The 27,780-nt window shown below is 39.6% G+C and overlaps 2 protein-coding genes across 8 annotated transcripts in view; one reads left to right on the top strand and one right to left on the bottom strand.

Moving 5' to 3' along the window:
* MADD (MAP kinase activating death domain) overlaps positions 1-8,126 on the top strand; it is a 74,662-nt gene extending 66,536 nt beyond the window's left edge. For all 7 annotated transcript variants that reach the window (XM_065686479.1, XM_065686477.1, XM_065686476.1 and 4 more), the window contains 2 exons: positions 4,286-4,332; positions 6,068-8,126. In XM_065686479.1, the coding sequence (XP_065542551.1) occupies positions 4,286-4,332; positions 6,068-6,175 (155 nt within the window). In that variant the 3' untranslated portion in view covers positions 6,176-8,126. The remainder of the gene's footprint in view (positions 1-4,285; positions 4,333-6,067) is intronic.
* An 8,380-nt stretch (positions 8,127-16,506) lies between these two features.
* Positions 16,507-27,780, bottom strand: part of MYBPC3 (myosin binding protein C3) — a 62,747-nt gene continuing 51,473 nt past the window's right edge. Inside the window, exons 29-35 of the mRNA XM_065682800.1 lie at positions 25,601-25,796; positions 23,632-23,771; positions 22,718-22,877; positions 22,039-22,175; positions 19,329-19,515; positions 18,204-18,246; positions 16,507-17,684 (exon numbers count right to left, since the gene is read on the bottom strand). Coding sequence (XP_065538872.1) covers positions 18,236-18,246; positions 19,329-19,515; positions 22,039-22,175; positions 22,718-22,877; positions 23,632-23,771; positions 25,601-25,796 — 831 coding nt within the window. The 3' untranslated portion in view covers positions 16,507-17,684; positions 18,204-18,235. The remainder of the gene's footprint in view (positions 17,685-18,203; positions 18,247-19,328; positions 19,516-22,038; positions 22,176-22,717; positions 22,878-23,631; positions 23,772-25,600; positions 25,797-27,780) is intronic.

The following is a 27,780-nucleotide window of genomic DNA, read 5'->3' as shown; positions in this document are numbered from 1 at the left end:
GGGTCGCTGTTCAGTGTCAGTGGTAGTCATGTTGTACTTAACTAGTGTCTGAACAAAATGAGTGACTTCAGATTCAGCTCTCCAGAGGAGTGATCCACATACTTCTCTTGAAATAGTCCCCAAGTCCATATTGGTTTATTCTTCCACCCATCTGTGAGACATTTGTCTAGGTCTTAAGTGTTATGTACGAAACATTTGAAAAGAAGATAAAATTTACAATGTTCTTTCCATAGCAGATGAGCATCTGTACTTTGGCCCCTATTCAAAATCCAACCCAGCAGCTCCCTATACCAAGACTCGTTGTTCCTTGGTGCTGTGAATAGAATGTTCTGGCTGAGGGATTCTCTCTTGGAATATGAAAGACATTTAATATGAGATTGCTGAAATTAGTGACTCTGACCATAATAATGTGTTACCTCCTTTTGGTGATACAAAGTCATAAGCTAGTCAGATAATAAAGCCTTTCTGACTATTGCAGTTTGCTTGTCATTTGCCATAAATTAATCTCCCAGAAGTTTGGGATTTGAATTTTGAACAATTTTCCCCCATTTTCTGATAGTGTTGTTTGTGGTTCAGATGATCAGATCAGTGTATACAAACCCTGAAAGTTTTCTAATAGTTTAGATATTCAGAAGTTGTCTTTATGGCTTTATGGGTGTGCATTCCTTTGATACCATGTTTTCACCCTGTCAGGCCTGATTCGTTTTGCTACTTACAGAAATTGCTTAAGGGTGTGAAAGATTATTGATGAGTTTTGCAAAGAGGAGAGTTCAGAAGCCATACAATCAGTTTAAAGAATGGTTTCAGCTTCTGAGACCCTTAACTTAGAAGAAATTCCTTTGATCAAAGCAAGTAATTTTGGGATCATTTTGGAGAGGTTTAACTCAAAGTATTTCTTTTAATAGTTTGTTTATATTGCACAAGAAGACAGATAGTGTTAGACTTAGTTATTTCCAGTCGATTTCTGTTGATGGCTCTAATAGTATTTAGCCCCTGAATAATGACTGTAATAACCATAAGAAAAAGAACCTTTATAACAGAAAATTCTGTAATCAAAGGCCTATTGCAAAAGCTAAAATTGTGATAATGGAACTTATGAAAGGGTAATTTTAGGAGTAGTTAAAAATAAACTGGGAGTTAGACACTACAAGCAAAGCCTGAGAAATGATATCAATCAAATGAAAAATACCCTTCTCCCAAAACAGGGGTCACAGACAAGAACCGATTTAAAAGTACCAAGTGAGATTTACAGTTTGCCCATCCAGCTAATAAACAGAGAGAAGAAAGGAAGAAAGATGTTGCAGGGGTGTGAAACTTCTTGTGCACAGTTGAGAGACTACCTCAGAGCTGCTTTTTTAACTGTTACGAAGATGAGAAGATAGTCCAACCTGTCCTATTCAAGAGAACTTAACATGTTAATTTAATAGTAAAGAACAGCATTCATTAAAAACTTGTGTGGACTTCTTAAGTGAAGATATTTAGCTGTGTTAAGCATTGTGAACCTTGCAGTCAGATTCTGTGTTGCAGGATTATACAGTCTTAGAAAGGTAAAGAGCACTGAGCATGCATACTGCAGCCTAGTGGAAAATACCTCAATGCAAGATTGGTTTACTTGGTTTTGCCAAGCACAAGTGCTCCAAGTTCAGTGATAGCGCAGCAGGGAGTGAAAGGTCTGTTTGTGTTAACACTGGGTTTAGATGGCAGCATGAAAGTTGGCATTGTGATTTGAGCAGGATGCAAAGTAGATGTTCAGGAATTGTTGCCCACAAATGGAAGTGGAGATTTAAGTAAGTGAGGAAATGTAAGGCTCTTCCCTCTGGAATTTGAGTTACTGCTGCGTACTTGTGCTTTACTTTCTTGTGGCCCCTTCACCGCCGCTGCTATGAAAACCTTCATTCTCCAGCAGGTAAAGTGTTGTCCCCTAAACTCATTCTATGCTAGTGCCATATTTTCATTCACAGGACCAAAGGCTGCAGGATGGTGCTTAATAATTTACTCCCTTCACCCACTTAGCATCAACGGCATCAGGAGTGACTTAATGTTAGAAGAAAAGTGCTTCTGATCTCTTAATTTGAGGCTGGGGTCTTTTTTTCTTTCTTTTCATTTTATTTTTCTTCTTTTTGTATTCTGCAGCAGTAGTGCTTTCACTTCTCTGAGCATAAATCCAAACCCATTCTTTTTACTCTTCCTCAGTCCTCTCAGAAGAATTTTCCTCACTGGAAGGACTGTACTTAAAGATAAAGCAATATACTGATTGTGAAAGGGGTGGACCTTGCCTAGGTGCTCTCTGTTCCCTCTATTCCTATTCTCAATTATGATACAGGACTTTACAGCTTCCCTTCTTTCCTTCCCTCGTGGCACAAGGTCCTTACAGCTTTCCCTTCCTGCTTTTTGAAGACTATATGAACAGTTGTATGTTATCTAGTGGGCAGTGAGACTTACACAGCTGTAAAAGTCCTACCCTAGCCGGCTGTGCACCAGCCTCAGTCCCACCTTTATCCCCTGGTGACGTGGAGTTAATTTGGAACCATCTGGTGCCAACGGGTAAGGTAGCTTGATGTGCACCTTCTTATCCTCCCAGATCTGGTCACTGGTTTCACTGGGGCAGTGCAGCCTGGGTGTGTGCTTCCCCTGTTTCTCAGTCCTTAATGTAACTGCCAACCCAAGAGAAGAGCAAATTGAACAAATAAACAAAACCATTGCTTTTTACAGTCATATTCTGTACTTTTCACTAGTTTTTCTTTTGAGAATGACATACCAGGACATAGGAGAATTAGTAGGCACTAATTCTAATACTAATTCTAATTCAAAGTCATCTAAACGCTAATTTGTGTTTAGATGACTTTGTCCAAGCCAGTCTGCACTGCCTATGTTTGGCCCCTTAGAGTGTGATCCATCTCCCTCTCCAGCGTTTAGCTGTGTCATATCACAGAAAAGGTGACATGTGCATGAATAGGTTTTGGTGTGGACTTTTCCTAGTTACTCATACTGAACTCATCTGCCTCTGTTTCTTTTCTTGTCACTAGTACTATGTGTAATAAAACATTTACCGTTCCTCTATGAACCTGGTATGATTCGGTTTTGCATAATTTCTGTATTGCTTCTTCTAAATCTTTTTGATGTGACATAAAAATTTCATGGCAAATTTCAGCTATACTGGAAAGGGAAGTGCTCACAGTTGGTCTTGCTATTCCACTGATCTTAACGTTGTAAATTTGCCATTTGTATGTTCTTAGTGTGGTCTTTGTTCTCTCCTGGTGATTTCCCATGGTATCTGTTCACAACAACCCTTGTAGACCAAGCGTGGGTCAAAAGCAGAGTTCAGATGCATTGCACACCAATGGAATGGTTACGGTTTGCTTTTTTATGTGTTCCACAGTGAGAATGAAAGGCAAAGTTTATTCAGCTCTATTTTGCCTGTTTCCTTCCTGTTAGTCTGGGGCAGTTCATGGGAGCAAGATTAAATCTTCTGGGTAATAAGTCTGGTTTTTATTCATCAGTGCCCTGATCATCCTTATATATGAAGTCTTACAGAAATCAACAGGTATTTTAAGAATATGTGTGACTGAAATGAATATTCTATTTTAAGCCAACTTGTTCAAAAGCAATGAACGTTTTCAGTGAGTATATCAAATAACAACCATCACACACATGCGAGACAGGAGAAAGAATGTCTTGAGAAACTTGAAATAGAACTAGGAAAGAGTCTTCCAGTTCAGAAAATTTCTCCTTCATCTCTTTTTTGTTTGTTCTGGATTTCAGTAACTTACTGCAGTGTCCTTTGTAATGAGTGTCCTCTGTTGAGATCTGGTATTTAGCAGAGAAGGATTCAGATATCTGAAGGATAAAATCTTTGGGAATCACATACTGACAGATTCTTCTGGAATTGTTGGTTATTGTTTTAACAGAGTAGACATTAGGCATATTTTGTCATTAAGCATAATCTGTCATTAATTTTGCTCTCTAGCAGGAATAAGTAGTATGAGAAAAGCTGGATTCTCTAAGAACCATCAAATACCTGCTATATCTTTCCAAACAGACAGTGAAACGTTTTTGCCAACCTGAGTAATTTATTATGACATTACTAGTATCTTCAAGGACATATTTAGTATAAATGAAGAGAAGGAAGAGTATCTAGAAGTAAGGGATAGTGAGGTGCCCTGTACCTGCACCTGCTGTCTGTGTGCATCCCTTCCCTTTCCTGTGGGAACATTTTGCTATTGCTTTCCCGTTTTCCTCTCGTTTTTTGAACTTTTTGTTTTGTCTCTTGCCCGTCCGGTTTTAGTTCCTGAAACTAAAGAAGTGGTGAGCCACAAGTACAAGACGCCAATGGTGAGTCAACTCTGATGCTTTCTGGTAGTTCTTTAGAGGATATATCTTTGCGTTTTCATGTGTTGAAAGAATGACATTGAGATTGCAGGATTTGCAATGCTAATACTGCAGTGAAACACTAGCTGCTCTTTTATGATTGTTTTCCTAAAGGGAAGACAACAAAAATTGGTGATTGTTATTTCTATGAAACTAGAAGTATTTACAGGTAGTGCAAAAAAGCACGGTTGCTTTTGTTAGGATAGATGAAGACACAAGGTCTTAGTATGAGCTTCAGCACAGTAAGAGCTGTTAAGACAATGCAAAACACAATCCTTAACCTACAGGAGGGACATTGGTTCCCGGGCATAAAACGATTGCTGACTGAGTTTATGAAAACTTCCCATTTACTCCTGAAAGAGAGCATTGAAATGCAAGAGACCTGTAGAAGTATTGATTCCTCCCATGTTGGCAAGCCATTGCTGTGGTTTAGTGCTCAGTTTTTATAGCATTTTTTGAACACCAGCAGTTGACACTGGTACTCAGCACTTTTACACAGAATAGTTCAATGATCAGGCTTATATGCATTTATGAGGAAGAAACAGAAACAAGTGGTTATCATCTGAACTGAAATTTCTTCGGTTACTTAATGTCTGAAGTGCATCACGTGCATTTGGTGGTTGCATGGAACTCACAGTCCTTCAAGAGCAGAGAGAAAAACTGAAGAAATTAACAATGTTTTAGGAACAAAACGCTTAGAATATATGTAATTTAAGAAGCAGATAGCTGTATCTTTTAATAAGAAAAAACAGCTTAGTGCAAATTAAATGATATTTTACACAAGTGTTTTGGCTTGTACTATAATACAACAAAACACGTGGTTACTCTTGTTACCTTTACAAAGATAATAAATGTCAGTTTACAGGGCAAGAACTTTTAAGATCACCAGAACAGCCAGTGTTAGAACTGGGATATAAACTAAGTCCAAGTCTTACCTTCACTGAATTGTGCTGCCAGACATGTGCTAAAAGAGGATTTCCTGTTAAGTAATAGCACACTTAATCGTTTAAAAGGAATAATGGTAAATCATGCCAATGCTATGTGCAGCCCTCTGCGTTAAGGTAGTGACAAAGTTGCTTTGGTGTTCTTCATATGAAACATGCAATGTTGGGTTGTGGTTTTGTTGCTTTTTTACAATTAAAAAGTAAAAAAGACAGAAAAAGCTTGTGTTACACATGGATTCACTGGCATTGGTTAACGATGACAAGGATTACCAGTCCTTGTACTTTTGAGAATAAAAAGGCTAGTTGTGAATAAGGAAGAATCCCACCATCTCAAGGGTTAAGGTAAAGTACTGGATGTGTAGTTGTAGATTCTTTTAATTCAACCCCTCCCAGAAAAAAAAAAGTATGTAACTTTATACAACAGACCAAAGGCAGATATGTAGGATGTTTATTTCTAAAGCCAGCTAGCCAACTTTCAAGCCTAGTGTACTGTTCTTAAAAATGACTAGAATCATACTATCAAGCAACTAATGTTTTTATCCCAGCAGAGGTTTTATAGTTGTTAAAAGGCCTTTTTTTTTTTTTCTATCCGTCTCAATCAGAAGGTAGTATGGCACACTTTCCCCTGATTTTTTTTTTTTTTTTTTGCCTGTAGCCAGAGGGGAAGACATGCAGCTAAACACAAAATGTACAGTGGATTTTGTAAAACACTAGATAATCTGAATTTCATTATCTCCTTTTCTAAATTCTTCTAGGCTCATGAGATCTGCTACTCCGTGCTGTGTCTCTTCTCCTATGTGGCTGCAGTTCGTGGAAAAGAGGCAGAAAACAAAAGCAAACCACCTCGACCAGTTTCCAGTTGATCCTGATATTGGAAAATACCTACCCTTTGGCACGTTGATAATGCAGTACTCCCACTTTTACTGCAGTTTCTGGAGCTCACTTTATTGTCTTCTATGAGAACTTGATTATTTATGTATGATCCTGCAAGTCTTTCCCCATAGAAAAACCTAAGACTTCACTGCTCAGTCTCCTTCTGAATTCGTTCTTTATGGAGTTTTTCTATCAGCTGTTAATCAGACAGTTTTGAGCATCAGTATCCAGCTGTGAGTGACCTATTCTGGCCATTCCTTTGGAATTCCCTTTTTCTTAAGATGACTAATGGCTTGAGTTTGGATGTTTTTTGTTTCTAGTGGCACTTGTTATAGGTTAATCACTTTACAACTGCAGGCTTCTGCTTTCAGCTTCTCTGGTATGTGCACAGTGGAAGCAGTCTGCTCCTGCATGTTGTTTAAATGTTGTGTTTTTATTGTTTTCCTTCTGTGTTGTTCATTTTTACCCACCAACATGGTGTTCTTGTCACATAGTTCTTTCAGACCCTTTTGGGAGAGATGAACAGTTACAATAGTCTTAAAACACCACGTGACAGTTGAAGTTTGGCTATTAAATTGGTCCATTTGTGGATATGACTGGTATTCCAGTGGGAAAAGAAGTGGAGAGAGAAACTTTGCAGGCAGTATATTGTGAAAACCCCTGACACTTCATGGATTCTGTGGATTTCCAAATGGGAGTTTAGGTAATATTTGTAGATTTATCCCAGCAGCACAGCTGGCAAATGCATATAAGCACTACCAAAAGCAGTTAATCACAGGGATTAGAAAATGCATAAGGAAGTGTGAAACATTACTGGCAAAAGCACCAGGCAGATCCATGTCTCTCTGGGTTCATATCACCAGATATTCCCATGACTATTTGGTGAACATGTTCAGAACCCAAAGGATGTCGTGGTTTAAACCCTGCCACACAGCTCGTTCACTCACTCCCCCCCTTCCTTCCTTTTTCTTTCCTCCCCCCCAGCCCCGCTCCCTGAGGGATGGGGAGGAGAATCGAGAGAATGTAACTCCCATGGGTTGAGATAAGAACAGTCCAGTAACTAAAGGTATAAGACAAATCACTACTGCTACCACCAATGATAATAATGATAGAAAATAACAAGGGAAGAGAATACGATACCACCCGCCGAAACGGGCCCGACCCCCAGAAGAGAGCCCCCTGCCCTTCCGGGTAACTCCCAGTTACCTCCCTGGGCATGATGTGCTATGGTATGGAATACCTCTTTGTCTAGCTTGGGTCAGGTGTCCTGTCTCTGCTTCCTCCCGGCCTCCCCTCCTCCCTGGCAGAGCATGAGACTCGCCAAGTCCTTGGTCAGAGTAAACATTACTTAGCAACAACTGAAAACATCGGTGTTACCAACTCTGTTCCCAGGCTGAAAGTCAAAACACAGTGCTGCACCAGCTACTAAAGAGAGAAATTGACTACTACTGCTAAACCTAGGACAGGATTATTCTGTCTCCAGATTTTTTAAGCTATTGCCTTTTTTTCCAATCTCTACCTATATTTCTTGCAAATCCTGTGTTACTGTATAACGAAACTGCTGCAGTTAAAACCATCCGTCACATTCCTTATTTTAAGTGGGCCGAATGTGAATGTTTTTTGCATCCTGTTTTTGTTCTTGAACTAACTGCACTTGTCTGGAAAGGTCTCAGGATGCGCAAAGCAGACTGTCTAGAGAGAAATTGTTACATGTAAAATACCTGGAAAAAATGCTCTGATGCAAACAGATGTATTGTATGTTTTGACATAAAATTATGAGTAAATGCACCCAGAAATAACCCTTAGCTGGGGTATCTACTGTTTTGAATGGAATATACTAGTAATGGGTGAGGAAATGATGTAAATATTATAGTACGACATCTATTTATAGAAACTGTACAGCTCTCTGAATGTGAAAATAAAATGTCATTCAACCAGCAACTGTTTTTTTTCCTTCTGTCCTCTTCTATTGATGCAACTTATTCTGAAATTAATGTAATTATATACAAAATACATCATACACATGTGAAATAATGAAAAAGAGAAGGACTTGGGGGTGCTGGTCGATGAAAAAATGAATATGAGCCAGCAGTGTGCGCTCACAGCCCAGAAACCAGCCGTATCCTGGGCTGCATCAAAAGGAGTGTGACCAGTAGGTCGAAAGAGGTGATCCTGCCCCTCTACTCTGCTCTTGTGAGACCTCACCTGGAGCATTGTGTGCAGTTCTGGTGTCCTCAACATAAAAAGGACATGGAACTGCTGGAACAAGTCCAGAGGAGGCCACGAGGATGATCAGGGGACTGGAGCACCTCCCGTATGAAGATAGGCTGAGAAAGTTGGGGCTCTTCAGCCTGGAGAGGAGAAGGCTGCGTGGAGACCTCATAGCAGCCTTCCAGTACCTGAAGGGGGCCTATAGGGATGCTGGGGAGGGAAGTTTAGATTGGATATAAGGAGGAAATTCTTTCCTGTTATGGTGGTGAGGCACTGGAATGGGTTGCCCAGGGAGGTTGTGAGTGCTCCATCCCTGGCAGTGTTCAAGGCCAGGTTGGATGAAGCCTTGGGTGGGATGATTTAGTGTGAGGTGTCCCTGCCCATGGCAGGGGGATTGAAACTAGATGATCTTGACGTCCTTTCCAACCCTAACTATTCTATGATCCTATAAGCAGTTGAAAGTTGTTTTGTTGGGGTTTTTTTTCTTGTATCATAAGATGCATGTGATCTGTCTTTTTAAAAAGGTCTCTGAAAAACACGACTAAGGAAAACAGACACAGATGAAATATTGATATTTTTTGCACACATGCATATAGAAGCAACATGTAAAGGACTTTTCATCCTTTCCTAATATAAAGGCAAAACTGAAATTGCCCAACCCTGAAATTAGCCTGTTTTGTTATTTTCTTTCTTTTTTCTTCTGAGACTGCAAGTTTTTTTACAGGAATATCTGAATTTTTATCAATTGCAGTATTGTTGATACTACTGTATTATAAGTACAGTTAAAGGTTAAATCATTTTGGCCTACAATAGATGTTCTATTTACTGCAATACTGGGTCCCACTTAGGTGGACATTTGTAGTTTTTAAGTTGTGATTACTGTAGCAGGCCTATTCATATTCAAACCATTAACTTATAAGGGGGAGATTAGAGTTTACAATCATTAAATGCGCAGCATCACTTACTATACACAGTTCCCTTTCTCCCCTTGTAGAAGCTGTATTTCTTCAGGTGTATTTTTCTGAGACTTAAAGTCATAAATTGCATAAACTTCTGTACACTATACTGCTGAGAAACTTCAGTCCAGGGTAAGACTTTTAAAGCACTTGATAGTAAAAAGGGCCCTCTGCCCCTTTTGATGGAATTCTTTTTAACAACAGATGTGGCTGAACAGTTGCAGCACTTGTTAAGTAGCAAAGAAGAATCAGCAACAACCTCAAGTGCACTGACACTGAGCTTCTGGTCTTTAGGTGGGAGCAACTGTCTTGGCTTCAAAATTGAATACATTTTTGAAGTGTACAAAATCTTTCTTGTACTTGCTGATGGTGACTTGGTGGGTGTCCTGCTGACTGTGGGAATGTATGGATTCACCTGAGACAAAGGCAAGCTGTGTAGTGTTTCCACTACTAAATGTACAGTGGTGTTCTGTGCATGCCAAATGAAGATCGGATTTAAAAGTGGTATAAAAGCATAAGTCTTTTGGAATGTAGTCGTCATGAGAGGTACACAAAACCTGGAGGAAAAAAAGAAACAGTGATTTGCATGTGTTTTGTCGTGTCCCACTTATTTTGATCTTTTGGTAAGAATTCCTTAGCAGTAGTAAGAACTTTGAGGGTTCTAAAGCTTACAGAATGAAATGGAAGACTGAGTGTAATTGGTAATAACTAGTGCTAGGCGGCTTAGAACAAAAGGAGTAATTCGTTTTTACCACTAGGAGGAGCTTGTGTCTCAGGTTTTAAGTATTTCAAGATGACAACCTTTTTACTTTAACACTTGTGCTATTTGTCACTAACGTGACAAAGATTGATGAACTTGCCTTAAAACTTACAGTATTTGCTCATCAACAAGTTTCTTTTTCTGCTACAGCTTGTTTGTGGAAGTTGGTTTTCGAAAACACTGTTAAGTGATCTCTGCAGACACTCGGGTTTGCGACTACTCCTTATGGCAGTTTTAAAGGTGGTTACTAATTTATCTGTTTTTTTGGACCACAGGTCTTCATCGTGATGTTCCAGAAAGATGCCTTTGATTTGTTTGTGAATGCAGTCAGTTTCTAATATGAGTGGGTGCGCATTTGAAAGATTAAATGTTTTAATATCGGTGCCATAACAATGGTACTTATTAAGTGATATTTATTAAAGATATATGGAAAAAAATTTGTTGGAGGAAAAAGTTCATTACTTTAAGGAAGTCATTGTAAGATTTTCTTACACCCTGCTTCCTGACTGCAGACAATCCCTACCCTTCTACTTTGACGCTTTCATGATAGCAGAGTTTGTAAGATTAAAAGTTCATCTGGGTATTCAAAAGCTAAATTTCTAGTAAATGTAAATCATGAAGAATTTTGATTCCAACTAAAATTCTTTCTTAGTGATCAAAGTGGATGAAACATGGCTCTGATTCTAAGCCTTCTTAGGAACCTTTATGTTGCAAAGATATTGCAGATATTTCTAGAATCACACTGCTTATGCCAGAGGAGGGCTTTTGGTTCTTAATAAGGAAGCACATGCTTGCCCATGTCAGGCATAGGCTCCCGTAACCACTGAATTCAGAACTAGACAGAAAATAGGTTCTAAGCTTCTCACAAGGAGAAATACTTACATCCCGGTTCCCCTGACTGACAAATGGATCAAAGGCAGAAGATTTTGCCTCTGAAGTGAGATCCTCCTTCTGTAAGAAAAATGGTTTCTGCTCAGCTTCAGTGGGATTTAGAAACTCCAAGTCTTAGACAAGCCAGATTTTGGCAAAAGACAGCTTCCAGCTCCTAAAGAAGTGGGGTTTAGGACCTAGAAGCACCAGCTTTGTGCAAAGGACCTTGCCAGGCAAAAGGCAATGCCTCTTGCTCTTCCAGAAGTTACAATTCTGCCAGAGGCATCTGCTTCTCACAAGGGCAAGACATTTCCAAACAGCTGAGAGTTATCGTTTTGCTTCTGCTAGCAGCAACGGCTTCATTCTACCCTTTAATGGTCTGGTAGGATGTTCAGTTTGAGCAACAGATTTGAGTTCCTACAGCCATTCCCAGAGTGGGTATTTCACAATAAATAGCAGAAATGTGGTGATGCTCTAAATAGCAGTAGGCGTGTGACCCATCTTCTCCGTATCTGAAGTTGATGTTGCTGACAAATGAGGTTTGAGTGCAGTTGAGTACAAACCAGGTGTAGAGAGGACCTCTGTCAGGCATATTCTGTACCCAGGTAGGATAAAGATCAGCTCAACATTTACACCAAGATAAGTAAAATCAGAAGTTGATTTTCTGTTTACATGTGCTTAGTATAACTGGAAGATGTAAGTTCATTTTCTGTTGCTGGGTGTGCAACATTTTGAAATGTCTAGCATTAACTTTGTTTTAAAGGATCAGTCCAGCAAGGAATCCTATGTACAACAGCCAGGGGCAAACAGTCCTGCTTTTATTTGCAACAGTTACTATAGTGATAAACGTGGTTTAGGAACCTACATAGAAATAGAAATCCCCTTCTCCCAGAATAGCTGTACATAAAAAGGAACAAACGGTGGTAGGAAAAACACCAGTAGAACTCTATAAACAGTTGCTTCCTTCAAGTATGTGAAAACTCTAGTTCTGTATTTTCATCCTTCCACTCTTTTTTACCTTTTCAGTTTCTCTTAGTAACTCTTGTGGGTGCCAGTCTATCCACAGTGCTCTGGGTACAAAAGTGCACTCTTCTTCCCTTTTTACCTGTCTCCCTGCTTGGATTCATTGCTGTTTCATCAGTATTTCTTGACCTATACTCTCTTCAGGCATCCAGGCTCAGTTCTGCACCTCAATTTGTCATCAGATATTTCCAACCGTTTCCCTTTGTGTTTTTTCATTTATTTTTGCTTGTTCTTCTCACCAATCTGACCAGCATCATCTCCCAGACTCTTTGCCCAGACAGTTCAGGTCTATGCTCTTCCTTAGTCTGTTCAACCAGATTCCAGTCATAGTCATCTCCCTCCCTCCTGTTCTTGTCAAGCTCTTGGTTATCTTCTTCCATCCCTCAGCCTCATTCCACTCATACTCCCTTTGCATTTAAATATCATTATTTTTGGTGAAGGGCTGAAGAGTGCTATAAAGGAAACTGTCTTAGTTCTGCTGTTACACGATAGCTCCCAGCAGCAGCTCTTCCTTGATCTCGTGGTTAGAAATGGCCTAACCATTTAATCTGATACTAGAAATAAACAAATTGGTCTAAAATAGACTTGTAACCTAAAGACTTTTCTAAATTGTTAATTTTTTTTCAGTGCTGTAGGAAACAAAAACGAGTAAGAGGAAAGATCATGCTTTGTAAATGCATGTTTGCATGTTACTATTATATCCACACACACACCCCCCCCCTCACCCCCTTATGCTAGTGAAGAAGAACAAATCCTGTTTCCAGGTAGAAATTTATGAGGACTTTCCAATGATCAAAGTCTAATATACTTGTTTTTTTTTTAAGGCAGGATATGCATGCACTGACATATAAAGCAGAAGAAAAGCTTTTTGGCTGTTTTTTTTGGCCATATTATTTTTACTGTGTTTAGTATATGAAGCAGTAAACAACAAAGCTACATTTGAGAGTTATATAAGTATTTAGTCTTTTCATGATCACACTTCCCTGGAATAGATCTGGATTACTGGGGGAATCATTATCTTTATGACAGATAGCAAGAAAATGCAAAGTTACTGAAGGTTTAAATACATTCATCCATGCTCTGGGTTCCTATATTTGGGTCCCACAGCTTACACTTCCAAGCAAAACGATGAAAGCTAGGCATGATGGTCTTCATGTTTGTTGAATAAACCACAATGGATATAAAATCAAGTCCAGATGATTATCCGTGGTAAAGAAGAAAAAAGGGACACACCATGTCTTTCCCACCTTATATCAACTTCCACACATTTTCACATCTGCTGATATTTTATATTTATTGGATTAGTCACTGTTTTGGATTATGTGTCTTTTGTAAAGCTATCCCAGTACAGAATCGTGACAGAAATGTGTTCATAGCCATGACTGGTTTCGGGGCTGCTTATTGTCAACATTTCTGTCTGGCACAGAAAGCAGATGTGGATGATCTTTTTCCATTTCAGGACCTAATAAATGAAGCTGTTCTTAACTGTTGCTTTTAACCTTTCACCGGTTCAACCTGTTTTAAGACGTGTTGCTTATGCAGACTGCTGCGGGGTCCCTGCCCAAAGGCAAGTAAAGGATATCTCAATGACAGCTTTTGTTTCCCTAAAATAGAGTTCTGTGGTTGGGAAGCACTTGAAAGGTATCAGTGGGGCTATTTTTGATCTCATCAGACTGTTCAGACAAAATTCATTGGTAAGGAGACAGGAATGGCGTGTAGTTCTAAACCTGCTCTAAGACAAGGTGCTAGTGACAAGCCTCTCTTCTTAAACACACTCGAGGTTTTATTTCAAAGCAATTCTGTGATAAAAGGAACAAAAGACTTTTCTGATTTCCAGCAACATCTTTTCCCTTGCTGCTCTCATTTGAATGACTACGTGAAGGAGAAAATGCTATCAACTAGTGTTTTCTTGTATGTTTATTCATTTTACTCAATTGTAGGTCTTCTCTGTGATAGCCAACACTATGATCCTTTCTTAGGATGAATGAAACCTGCAGGTGAGGTGTGCTGAAGCTGTCTTAAATATCTGCCTGGTCCTGCATTGAAAACCTTTGTACAATAATACAGATTTAGACAAGACATGAGGAAAAAAATCTTCCTTATGAGGGTGCTGAGGCGCTGGCACAGGGTGCCCAGAGAAGCTGTGGCTGCCCCATCCCTGGCAGTGTTCAAGGCCAGGTTGGACACAGGGGCTTGAAGCAACCTGCTCTAGTGGAAGGTGTCCCTGCCCATGGCAGGGGTTGGAACTGGATGAGCTTTAAGGTTCCTTCCAACACAAACCACTCCATGGCATCATAAAAACGTATTTAGTAGTTGGCATCCCTTCTGCAAGAGTAGCTCTAGTACTAGTGCATATACCTGGATTTACAGTGGCTTCGGATGAAATGCTAGGGTCACCTCTGTTAACAGTCAGAAATCTAATGTTCAGGAAATAAGCGATAAATGGGTTTGGTCTGCATCCGTTTCCATGGATATGCCAGTTAGTTTTAACCTAATAGTCACGTATTTGTGATAGAATCCCCACCAGACGCAGCCACTGTTGTGACTTCAGTGTGGACGTATGTGTTATTTAGCTCCAACGCATCCACGTCTCATTTTGCAACGGGAAGAGCTGGCTATCTCCGTGGGGAACCATTGGTGAATTCACACCCACCTTTGGCCTCAGGCCCGCCGAGTTAAAGCCGGAGGATGAGCCCCGGCACGCGTTACCTGCTCCCCTGTGCTCCCGCCGCAGCCTGAAGCGCTCTCTTTCCGCCCCGGCAGCGAGCTCTGCGCCAGGAGCTGCTGGTGGAGCCCCTGCAGGAGCTCCTGGCACTGAGGGGACACCAGAGCGCACCAGTTCCGACCCTGGCACCGGGCCCCCCCGCCGCCGCTGTACATCTTCGAGTAGCTCCCTGTGCCCTGGCAGGAGCGGAACCAGCCCAGCCCTGGAGGTGGGGATGCTGACACGGTGTTGAGGGTGCTGTGCCAGCCGGCTGGTGATGCTGAGGCATCTTAACCAGGTCCCACAGCGGGACACATCCTAAATCCTCCTCACACACTTGCTACAGCCACTACCCACAGAGCCAGGTGTTGGTATTTAAGACAGTCACACCCCCATCACTGTTCTGAACTTCAGGCTGTGATTATACTGAAGGAAGCTCAATTTTGTGCCTTTTAAGTAAGTTTTGGGTAGTGTTTTACAACTAGATTGGGAAGTAAGAAAGTAGTTGGTACAGGCTGAAAGGAGCCTATCTTCCATCGTTGAGAGGGTAACTCAATTTTAGAACTGCGATTAAAAACCATGGTTTTCTTAATGTATATTATGCTTTAGCTTTTTATTTATTTTTCTTCTGGGTTTCATACACTGTTTTTTTTCCTTTATTTTGTGAAGCACTGGTCAACCATGCACACAATTTGCTGTCATTTTTTGCTCATGGAATAACAGTTGGGATTTGAGCACTGAGGCAATGTCAAGTAACTAAAGGCAATGAGGAGTTCTGGTAAGTTTTGCTTGCATTTTACAGTTTAAGCCCATTTTATGGCTTTCGTAAAGAGTAGTCAGTGAAGCTTCCCATTGTTGGGAGCAAAGAAGCGTTTGCTTATGATATATACACAACAGTGCTGAAATACGGGGTGGAACACTGAAGAATTGATGCTCTGTTGCAAATATGTGTTATCTTGGGCTAAAGTGTCAGCTGAGGGTTTATTTGTCTAGCAGGCAATACCACATTGAAAGGACTGAGCTAGTAGAAGTGGAATCATAGAATAGTTAGGGTTGGAAAGGATCTTAAGATCATCCAGTTCCAACCCCCCTGCCATGGGCAGGGACACCTCACACTAAACCATCCCACCCAAGGCTCTGTCCAAGCTGGCCTTGAACACCACCAGGGTTGGAGCATTCACAACCTCCCTGGGCAACCCATTCCAGTGCCTCACCACCCTAACAGTACTTACTACTAAGTACTTACGTACTAGAAGTGTTATTTGTTGTCTTAATATCTTGAGGTTAATTGATGTTTCTTGTAAGTGGTATCTTAGTTTGTGAAGCACTGGGCTAGCTTGACAACTCTGTGCTGCATGAGCATCTTTCCTAATGCTTTGTAACATCCCTGTGCTGCAGCTAACTCTTACATGTGTTAATTCAAAGCACGTAAGTGTTTCTATTCCTGGTATATAGTTAATAATATTTATCTGACAGAACTGCACAAATACTGAAGTGCCAGCAAGCAGGATGAATTGATAGGTTTCAAATTGACATTGTGGTAGCATCAAAAGTGAAAGTCAATTTCACATCTAACTGGATAGCAATAATAGTCCTGAAGGGGTTGCGTTTGTTTAAGTTACATATGCTCCTCACATTGATATCTTGAGTGATAACAGTGTTTTGTCTCAGGGAAACTACTGAAAGGACTTCGGTGGGGCAATCTGCAATTAACAAATATTAACCTTGGATAAGTTTCTTTGGTTTTAGCTGAGTACCCTTCTTTGTTCTGATACCATAATAATCAAAATACACATCTGATCATCATCAGTGTTTTTATTATGAAGATGTGTTTGCTTGTTTAATACAAGCAACATGCTGTGTCAGACACGCTTCCCCATCTCAACTGGCGTGCTGGAGGCAGGGGAGTAGTATTACTTCAGTTCCTTTGTGCTGGTTCTTCCAAAAGCAACGCTTCCTGGATTAGTTTCATCTTCCCACCTTCTCTCGTACTGTGATCATGGAAAAGTACTTTCCAGCCAGAAATTACTAAATACTACTGCAGGTGCAAAAAACCCACCCCAAATACTATTCCAACTAGTAGGTGAGAAGCCAGAAAAGCTGGTGTGACTTGATTAGACACAATTATCTGCCACAATACATACATACCATTCATAGACTTCCAAAAGCCTTCAGTAGTATTTGATGACAGTGTTCACTGCATTCATCACTAACTTTTGTGTTTTAAAATCTTTTATGTGCAAATAATCTTCGCTACGTCTTTCACTGCTTCATCTGATGTACAAAATTCCCTCTGTAGGTTAGTGTGATGTCTATGATTGCAGAAGCATCTAATAACTGGAATTCTATGCTGGTGTCTTTTAAAAAGCTAGAAAACCAGTAATGAGTAATTATCAAAGAAACTACTTTCTACGTAAAGCAGAGCAGTGGCTTTAGCCAGAAATTCTCAGATGGTGTGTTTCAGATGTGGCTCTGCAAAGATCTGCTGAGGGGCACAGAAGTGAGTATTTCAGGCACTGACAAAGCAGCGGAAACGAAGATTATTTTGTGTTGTGCGAATATCAGCATAATGAAAGGTGATTAAATATCACAAATAGTTTGTTACTGCTTCATTATTCTGAAAAGGGAGTGAACTGTAGAAGCAGGGAACTTACGTTCATTTAAGACATTAGGAATGGACTGGGTTTGCATGTAATTGTAATACTTGTGTGTTTTTCAGACATGTCTGTAATAGTGGGGAGAAGTTTCATCTTGATTTCCCTGAATTTCTTCACAAGGAGATGGGGGCAATGTAACTAAAACAGATGTATAGAAAGAGGAAATACTGTCTGAAAATATGCTGATTAAGCAGGACACTGCAAGACACTGACTAGTACACATCTATTAAATGACTTTTAAGATGAGGAGGACTCTTAAATGTGACTGACATAATCCTTCATTAATTTCTTCAGTTCTCTTCAAGTTCCACTTCAATGCTGAGACAGAGAATGGGGGACAAGGATTTATTGTCAAATACATTACCTGATTGCTGATTACAGCTATTTCATTCTTTTTTTCTTTTCAAGTCTAAAATGTACGTTCTAAATGCATTGTCATTTTAAGTCTGTTTTCTTGGTTAAAGTAATGCACACAGATTATTGCTGCTAGTTAGCTCTACATTAATAGACAAAGGTCTTGTCGAAGGAGTGATTGTAGTGAGTTAAGGAAAAAAGTCAACAAAGTGTTCTGTTATTCTTAAGGATTTTTGTACTGGTACAGTGTATTAAATGTTGAGACCCAGGAAATCCTGACTGGAAAATAAGCCACATAAATGACCTCGCAGGAATGTGATCTTAGTATGATTATTGAGAAACCAGAAATCAAAACAAGCACACACCCCCTGGCAATGGTATAAAAATTCCATGAAGTCTCTAAAATATCTAAGGACTGTTTAATCTCGTATCTAACCAAGCAGCTGTTGCTCCTTTATCGAGCTGAATTATTTTGTTTCATACCTTGACTTGCAGATGAATTGACATTCAGAGTTTTACTGAGGTGCTGGAGAATGGAAAAAAGAAAAAGATATCGGATGTTAAAAGATGCTAATTTTAAATTGAGACTTGGTGCTGAAGTTGAAATATGAAAATAGTAGTTGTTTTTATTTGATACTTCCAAGGAGATTTTATGTTCCTAAAGGAAGCTTCATTAAACTTTGAGTTGTCTACACTGTACAGGCTGGCACCAAAAAGAGATAGTCAAGCTAGCCACTGGACTGGATGTAGTGTGCACTACTGCTGCTGCACAGATTGACTGAACATTTCAGAATGCTTAGTCTGAGATTGTTATTGTAATAGTACAACTAAATTTCTTGCTGTAATGACCCCAATGGGGGTATCAGTGCCCAGCACTGCAGGGTGTACTGTGTACATCTGCCTGACTTGCACAGAGCAAACTACTGAACTCTGTACTGTGTAGTAATGCCTTCGGGCTTGCTGTGCTGAAGGCACATCTCCATCAATGGCTGCTAAGCAGGTCACTTACACGGCTTTTTCTGGTTTTGATGAGCATTTAAATTAGGATTACATAGGTTTGTATTGACAAATAGATACATTAGTAGCAGCTTTAACAAAAATACTTAGTATTTCTCACTCTGTTTATGAATGTGTGACATTTTTCCTGCCCTTTTGACAAACAAAATAATCAGTGTTTGAAAAATGTTTGTGATGTAGCATGAACTACATTTTACTAATGGCTAATGCCTTAATTGAAAACTTTGTTACACAGTAAGACATAAAGGGTAACAAAATTATCCACAATGCAGCATTTGTATATAGACCTCTATTCCAGTGCCAAGAATCTTCTTGAGAAATACTGTTAGAAGAGTAATAATTATCCACCTTCAGACCTGTATTACCTAGCAAGTAACCTAATTCTAACCTGACATTTTAGGATGAAAACCACAGTCTTGCTGGTACTTAACAAGCTTTTTACATACCACCAGAGAAGTCTGGGTTAGAGAAAGGGGAACTGTGATTTCTTTATTACTATTACTATTACTATTATTATTATTATTATTATAGTTATCCATTATTCTTTCTTCATTGCAGTATTAATGTTATCCATAAGATTCATCTGATTACCTCTGACATCCAGTCTGCACTCTATTTCAGCTTCACCACACTCATTAACAGCTTTACATGTATAACAGCCACCATCAAAGGGAGTGGGTTTCCGGATCTCCAGGGTCAGCACACCCTGTTTACTGAACATGCGGTATTTGGCATCCCCAGAGAGATCCATTTTGTTTTTGTACCAGAATATCTTTGGCTGAAGAACACAAAAGAAGAATTTAAAAATAGGAGGTAGAAAATAGAAGACCTTTGCCATCAGACGTTTATGCATTATGAGGGCTATATGTTATACACCAGTGTTAACAGTTTCTCAAGGAACCCCTCAGTCAGAACAAACTCATGAAACTAATAATTCAAACGCTTGGTGTTTTCTTTAACTCTGAAATAGCATATAGAGAATGTAGGTCTGTTCCCTATTTTATTGCAGTTTTTACAACCCCCTACCAACTGCCTACAAATACATTCCTTCAGGATTTTATTTATGAAAATAAATTTGAATGCTTCAGGTATCTTACAGCAGGGGAATTGCACAGCACAGATTATTAGAGTAGAAGTGTCATAAAGGTCCATGGCTGTTTTGGGCTGGCAAAGGATTTTTCAAACCATTTAGCATATCTTTAGCAGCTTAAGGAATTTCAGACTAAAGATCCTGTTGGCTGAGCAATAGATGCTCTGTACCAATTCAAGCTGTTTTGTTTCAGAAACCTAAAAATGTACCTTTAAATTTTATAAATGAGATTTTGAAAAGGAAAAATCTGATATAAAGCTAACTCCTTTTGTTTATTTCAAGCTCATTAATACCTATAGTGAAGAAATAGGCTTTAAAGAGTAGAAGACCAATCTCTCCCTTCACCTGTATTACTTTCAGACCTAATATCTTCTGTTTCTTCACCATAATAAAACTACTGCCCTGTTTTGTAGAGTGCTTTCAAATCTACTGTATCACTTGTGTCTGACCTGTGACAAACATTCAGTGCACCCCAGTTGCCATGCTTAATTTTCTTTAAAGATACCAGCTGGAGGTTTTCCTGCCTCAACATATTTGTTGCTTTTTTCTATAGCCTCTTGATGTTTCTGGGTATTTGTCTTTTATTTCAACCCTGCTACCAGGGCATGAATATTGGCTCTGATTGAAGTATAACTTGACTTTTTCATGCCATGCAGATCATATCTGAGATATGCTTGATATAGTCAGATCATATCTGAAATATGCTTGATATAGTTGTTCAGAATTGGAAAGCTCTACCAACAGAAGCCACTCTCTGGAGAAGAACTGTTCTAGTGTTGTGCCTTAGGTACAGAAATTTTCTGTTAAGGTTAATTTGGGCAATGCAAGTTCAGGAATGTATCTGGAAAAGCTGCCTTAAGAGCTTTAAATGTACTGAAGGATGCATTTGTGTGCTTCAGAGTAGTGTGGAAGGAAGAACCAGTGTGTTCAGATTCAAAAGCCTGAGACTGCTGTATTTAACAGCTGTGAAACATGCAGTTTTCTTAGAATCTTAAAACCATGGAAACGGGATGAAGTGGATACAGATGCACAGAAAGGTCAGTTAACCAACAGGGAATATCATTACTAACACTGTCATTTCATGATTAATCTTAGCTGGGGTAGCTACTGGAGAATGGATTTTGCCTGGAGTTGCTGGTATTTCTTTTATAATGTTCTTGTTCTTTTGCAGCTATTGGGTATGCTGCCTTTTTATACTTGAGTTTTGACAGGAGCTCTTTCACAATCCAGTGAACTGCAGCAAATGGTTGCATTAAAACTATCTTGTTTGGAGGGGTAGTTTGGGGTGGTGGTGGTGTAATTTTAACATTGAGTATTTACCTTGCATGTTTTGCTGTGTAGTTATCAGATCTTTGTGCAGGCATGAGGAAGGGAGAGGAGCTAGAAATAAGCAGCCAGAAGGGGAAGGGAAAAGGAATACTGCATTTTTTGTGATTGTACTAGTTTAAATTTATGACAAGATTATGTCATAATATGGTAAATGCCTTCACTGCAGACAAAAAGCCTGTTTCCCTTTTTTGAGAAACCCAAATTTAGCTCCTAGCTGATACAGTTTTTTTTCTGCGTGTTCCCGACTAACAAAAATGTGCATCTTTTTATTCTCTTCAAAGAGACCTCAACAAATACATTTAGACTGAGAAAATATTCTTGTGAGACTGGGGGGGGGGGGGGAGGGGGCAGGAAACACGACACGAAACCCCCAAAACCTCGCATGACAGCAGGTCTTATTCTAGATAGTCTTGTAAATTCTAGATAGCCTCGTAAAATAGCTCAGACTCTCAAAAAGTTCTGTGGATGTACTGACATAACAGAAAAACTGGTGTTCCTACACATTATTTGTGTCAGTGGAAGAGGAGATTACATTAGCTGATGTCTTCTTGAGACTGAAAAGAATATATGTTGTCAGATACTTTTTGGTTGCTTAATGAGTAGATTTTATGTCCATGTGGTGCATTTTCAATGGTGTGGTGTTACGGTAAGCAATGACTGTCCTTTTCTCTGTGTCCTTTACTGTATTGCCCACTGGTTCTGTGCACAGCCCCCCAAATGCTTGCACCAGACATTCTGGTTAAGCCTGAATGAGGTGGAAGATAAAAAGCCTTTTTCTTAACACAGTCATGTTGTACTCCAGTCACACTGAACTGGCATAAATTCTAAGGCAGCATTTTGGCTTGTTGCAACAATATCAGTGACAGTTGATGTAATCTGTACCTTGGGGATTCCTCTTACAGCACAGCTGAGTGTGGTGTTGTATCCTGCAATCACCGAACGGTTTACTAAAGGGTGAGTGAATTTAGGAGGTTCGGAGAAGTTGTGCTCTTTGTAAGTAGGTGGCTTATAAGTGGTGCCTGCAATTCAAAGAAACAAACTAGTAAGAACTGTGTTATCAGTTCTGTTGACTTGTGTACAGCCTCTCAATTTTTCTGTATGATTTAAAGAAGCAGCAAAGCTATGGCTTTTGTGATACCACAAATCTTTAAATTCACTTCACTTGAAAACACATCTAATGTTTAATGCTTTAGTTAAAGTAAAAACTCCTGGCAGTCATGGGGTTTCAGCTTCTGTTACAAATATGAAAGCCATATGGCTGCAGGGGAAGTCTTAAACTTTTAATCCTAGAATGTAAATATACACCCCCCCCAGTTGTATTATTTTAAGAAAATAACATATTTAATCACACAGTCTTCTATTTTTGAACAGATGTTCATGTTAGTACAGGAGATCTGCCTAGATAAAAGCTCTTGATGCTAAAATACTTTGTAAGTGCTAGTTACTAAGTAATGACAATATCTCCATTGGTCTGTCTAGTAATACTGTATTTTCCATTTACCAATGCATTACTTCTGGTACTTAGCAGCTTTTGTGATCTCTGTTTTAAAGAATGTGTTACCTGTTTTTTGGATATAGGCAGGCTTTTTAGTGGTTGCAGCAGTTTCACTCAAGCCACACAGATTTTCACTGAAGATTCGAAAAAAATACTCATTTCCCATAATCAGGTCTGACACTACACAGTTTGTGCGACGATAGTGATCAAACACCGTATACCATTCCTGTAACAAGACTACACTGTTTAGAAAGATGATATGAGAGGTCAGACATGGTGCTAATTTTGGTATAGACAGATCCTTCTTGCTACAAGGAAAAGACAGGTATTTAACACTAGCCTGTGAAATTAACATTATGTTGCTACCCATGAAGATCAGCTGATCTACTTTCTTACTAGGTATGATAGATGTACACATCTATCAGTGGATACTTGCATTTTTAGAGAAAACCCCCACAACTCTTTACATTTTAGCCTTATTCATATGTGGGAAACCTGATACAAGATGCATCCTCAGAAGGTGACTACTTGATGGGGACTTCCATGATAGAGATTTCCCAGTTTGACTGGCATACATAACTCTCCCAGTATATACCCTCGTATCTGAACATCTGCATTTGAGTCTAACTCTTCCTCCCTCCCCTTCAACTTTTCCCTGCATGTATGAAAAATAGAATTCCAAATAAAAAATTTATAATTCTACCTTCTGAGTAGAGCTATCTGTCCAGCCCCCACCAGAAACTGGAAGGCTAAGTCTCTTCTTATATTCTCTACTGGGCATTTTATACATTTCGATACTTAGCCTTTTACTTCTTCTTAGATTTTATTCTTCGATGTTTATCTGCCTCTGATCTGCCACAGGACACCTTGGACACACAAATGGGTCATCAATTCAGCTATTTTCCTCAAGTCTCTGAGTTCCCAGAGCAGGCAGCTGTTTAAACTCCATACAAAGTCACTGATTCAGTGCTATTTCTTACCATTGTCTTTTTGTCAGCTTTCTGAACTGTGTAGCCCAAGATCTGTGCATTGCCATCGTCTTGTGGAGGTGACCACTCCAGGGCTGCATTAAATCCCCAAACATCTACAAGCTTTACATCATGTGGAGGCCCAGGCTTGTCTGCAGGGGGGACATGAAAAGAAAGAAACAAACTTAGCTTTTTGTTCAAGATCTAAGAACTTTGTCATTTCCTCCGATGCAGGGGAAAAATAGAGCTTGATAGCAATCTATAATTGTTCCGTAGCAATGCACTTCATTTATGTGAAGTTGAAGCTGTAAACAGGAAAGTTGGTACATTTTCAAATGCCCTCTTTATACTCTTCTGAGTACTCTTCTGAAACCTACTGAGAAATAGGCAACACAGTAGAATTAGTAGCAGGAACCAGACAAATTCTTCCTTAAAATGGCATAAGAAGTTTGTGGTGTTCGGATGGATGTGATTAAACCTTTAACTACAGTTTTACTACTTGCTGTGTTACCTCAGTGCAATTTCTCAGCCTGAGAATAATATAAATAACAAAGTATTTATATTATAAAATAAAATATATGTATATATACTTCTCTCAGCTAAGGAAGGCTGGGATTTGGGAATATCCCCAACTTGTAAGGCTTTGTAAAGGGCAGTCTTACAAAAGGTAGAGACAGACAAATTTGCTAAATGCATGCCTTGTTTGCAGTAGTGTTTGTGACGAACCCTTTCTCTTTTGGACAGGCATTTTAAACAAAACTGATTTGTTCCCTTTTAGTTGAGCAAGCTGCCCAAGAAGTAAGAAGTTTAATACCTACCCTCCAACTCTGACTTTTATGAATCTCTGTGATAAGATTAGTTGCTTTTTTTTAGACGTTCATTTTATATAGGAAAGAACTCTTTGACAATGGCATATGCATGTGTTTTTATGCCTCTCTACGGTACCAAACAGTGGGTAAAAGATCTTTGATACAATGCTGTCAAAGCAGTGTGCTAGAATCTAGAGTCAGCAACCAGTTTCAGAAAGGTGATTTAGTGTGTAGGGGACACTACTTCCCTTTACCTGAGTCTTTTGGGATTACTCTGCCTTAGCTGCTATTTACTTGTTTTGCTGTAGCAGAACTGCAGCATCCTCTTGAGCAGCAGCAGCTGGTGACATTAAGACATATTTGCTCCAGTTTGTTACTCTTTTCTTGTTTGCTGTTGGCACCACTGCATACCCCTTCTGCCAACATTACTTTATAAAACTTGGAGCAGGATACAGTGTTATGTTTTTAATTCCAAAGCATTAAGGGTTACATTTAAATACTCTTTTTGTGCCACAATACATGTTCTAAGAATGTATTGATACACTGGAGGAAATTCGGGATGACAGTGTGAAAATGTGCAGAAGAAGAAATAAAAAGAGTTATGGAGAATGTTAAATAGAGCTGTGATAAGGAGAAATAGGAGAGTGCTGGCTCAACATTAATGAAATCTGAGTAGAGCAGATCTCATAATATATCTCACAAAATCCCAAGGGAAGTTACTGAAAATCTGGCCTTGAATCCCTTTAAAATGACATTAGGAAAGACTAGAAATTGTATAATTGAAAATAAGCCTCCACTAAGCCTCAAGCTAACTAGACAGTCTTAACAGAGTAAGGCATTAAACTTGAATGTTCCAAATTCACAGGACTGTGTCCTGTCATTTCTGATTCTCAGAACAGTAGAGGTATACTAAAAACCAAATCTCCGAAGAGCTGTGGGACACACAGGTAATCCAGCTCCCTCCAAAAGTCCCTAAGACAGAGATAATTCCAAGCTGGGAAAATCTAGTGGGGAAAATGAGGTGGTGTGCTGGCCCTGCTCTGAGCTTTGTTCTGGTCATCCGCTATCAACCATTGCTGGTGAAGGGATTCTGAGGCAGCTGGATCTTCAGATTGCCACCGATTGGCCGCTGTTTTGGTTTATATGATATTTTGATGTTGTCAGGTTCTTACCTATGATTTGTATTGTTATTGCAACTTTATCAGTCATGTTTTCTATCTGAAGAGTGATTTCATATGCTCCTGAGTGATGAAGCTCTGCCTTTCTGATAAATAGGATCGTATCTGTGTTGCTGTTCCGAATTCCCACATCTTTGGAGTCTAGAGGTTGACCGTCTTTTAACCAAATGATTTTGGGTCTTGGTTTACCCTGAAAACAAACAAACAAAAAGTAATAATTACTATTTTTTAGGCTATCATAGCTTTCCATTTTCCTTTTATTTTTTTTTTCTGTTCTTCAGTGATCTCTATGTCTAGAAAGCCTAATTTAATCTCTAGAGTTGCGATAGTAAGCTCTCTAAATCACAGAATCACAGAATCCCAAGGGTTGGAAGGGACCTAAAAAGATCATCTAGTCCAACCCCCCTGCAAGAGCAGGGTAACCTACAGTACATCACACAGGAACTTGTCCAGGCGGGCCTTGAATATCTCCAGTGTAGGAGACTCCACAACCCCCCTGGGCAACCTGTTCCAGTGCTCTGTCACTCTTACAGTAAAGAAGTTCTTCCTGATGTTAACGTGGAACTTCCTATGTTCCAGTTTACACCCATTGCCCCTTGTCCTATCACTGGATATCACTGAAAAAAGCCTAGCTCCATCATCCTGACACCTACCCTTCACATATTTGTAAACATTGATGAGGTCACCCCTCAGTCTCCTCTTTTGCAAGCTAAAGAGACCCAGCTCCCTCAGCCTCTCCTCATAAGGGAGATGTTCCACTCCCTTAATCATCTTTGTGGCTCAAATACTTTCCAATACCAGTTTTCTTGCAGACAAATATTTGCTTCCATGTGTGTGGCTCAGGTGTGGTTTAGTGGCACCATACCCTAAGGATGCCATTTAGTTAGAGAAGAGACTGAAGCTGTATTGAAAACAAATCCAGAACAACATTCTCATGCTGGTCTGGTATCTTTACCAGGCATGTGTAAAGCCAGCAGTTGGTCTGACTTGCTTTGATTATTATTAAGTAACAGAATACTTTCATATCTGAGGAGTTTATTAACTTTCTTTCCCTTCTCCCTTTCTTAAAACATTTGATTCTCTATCCCCAGGGATTTTTAAGATCTTTAAAGTAATTGTTATAATCTTGAAGTCTTTGGATGTGAAACTTACTGTATAATTCCTTCTGCCCTTCTGCATTGCAAAAATTGTTCTGGTGACTGTCAACCTAAGCAGTCGGTGTTGCTACACCCATGGAAGATGATTACATCTGTGGTTCACATCCCTGTCACTCAGCCATTTCCAGGAAAACCGTTAGATAATAGTTCTCCAAATGCTGTTTGAGTACTACTTCTACAGTACAGGTCCAACCAAGAATCCCAAGAGAGCAGAAAAGAGCCATATCCTATTTCTTAACTGTATTAATAGTCAATCTAGCAGAAAATAACTTGGAGGGTTTTTTTAAGTTTCTGCCAGGTTAACATGGTGAAACAGTGCAGCACAGGGTTAGGTGAATGCCAGGAGTAGCTCAAATGGGTGGGGAGAGAAAATGAGACCATTCAAGGCAGCAGCCAGGCTGCCCTAGAACTCAAATCTAAGGACATATACTGCCCTCCACCTCCAGTAAGCATCAGAGAAAACCCTCCAGAAGGCTCCTTAGCTCACTGGGTGTCTGTAACAATCCTTGTAAGACTATTTCCTACAGGGTGAAATGAGCATACTCAGACTCGTGGTTTAGGTGCCTAAAGGTAGGCAGAATAAAAAGAAATCATTGTGCTTTGCTGCACTTTTGTTTCAGGTTTGTCTGGTATTTGCTCAGTAAGTCTGTGGAGCATAATTTTATTTTTCTGTGGTATTAGAAACCTTTTCTAATTAGAGTCAGGCCAAGATCTGTCCAAAAGAACACTTAAAGGACTTCTAAAACACCTAGGAAAGCTTTTCTTTAATAGATGTTTTTCTCCTGCGTTGAAGTCATCAGTTGTATTGTAATTGATTTTACATCAGGGCTGTTAATAAACCCTGAATGAGCAATGGGTTTGGATCTCCCATTTTCCCCATCTGGTAACTAATTTTCTTACTGCTTTCTGCCAAGAAGTACAGTCACCTCAGGCCTGTAACACTGAAATATTATATACCAAATTATTTTGTCCAGTTCCAGTGTACCTTCAACCGATCCCATGTCATATAACCTGTAC

The sequence above is a fragment of the Lathamus discolor genome, chromosome 6 (genome assembly GCF_037157495.1).
Source record: "Lathamus discolor isolate bLatDis1 chromosome 6, bLatDis1.hap1, whole genome shotgun sequence".
NCBI classification, from domain to species: domain Eukaryota; kingdom Metazoa; phylum Chordata; class Aves; order Psittaciformes; family Psittacidae; genus Lathamus; species Lathamus discolor.
Note: the sequence above shows the minus strand (reverse complement) of the source record. Positions and strands in the feature narration are given on the sequence as shown.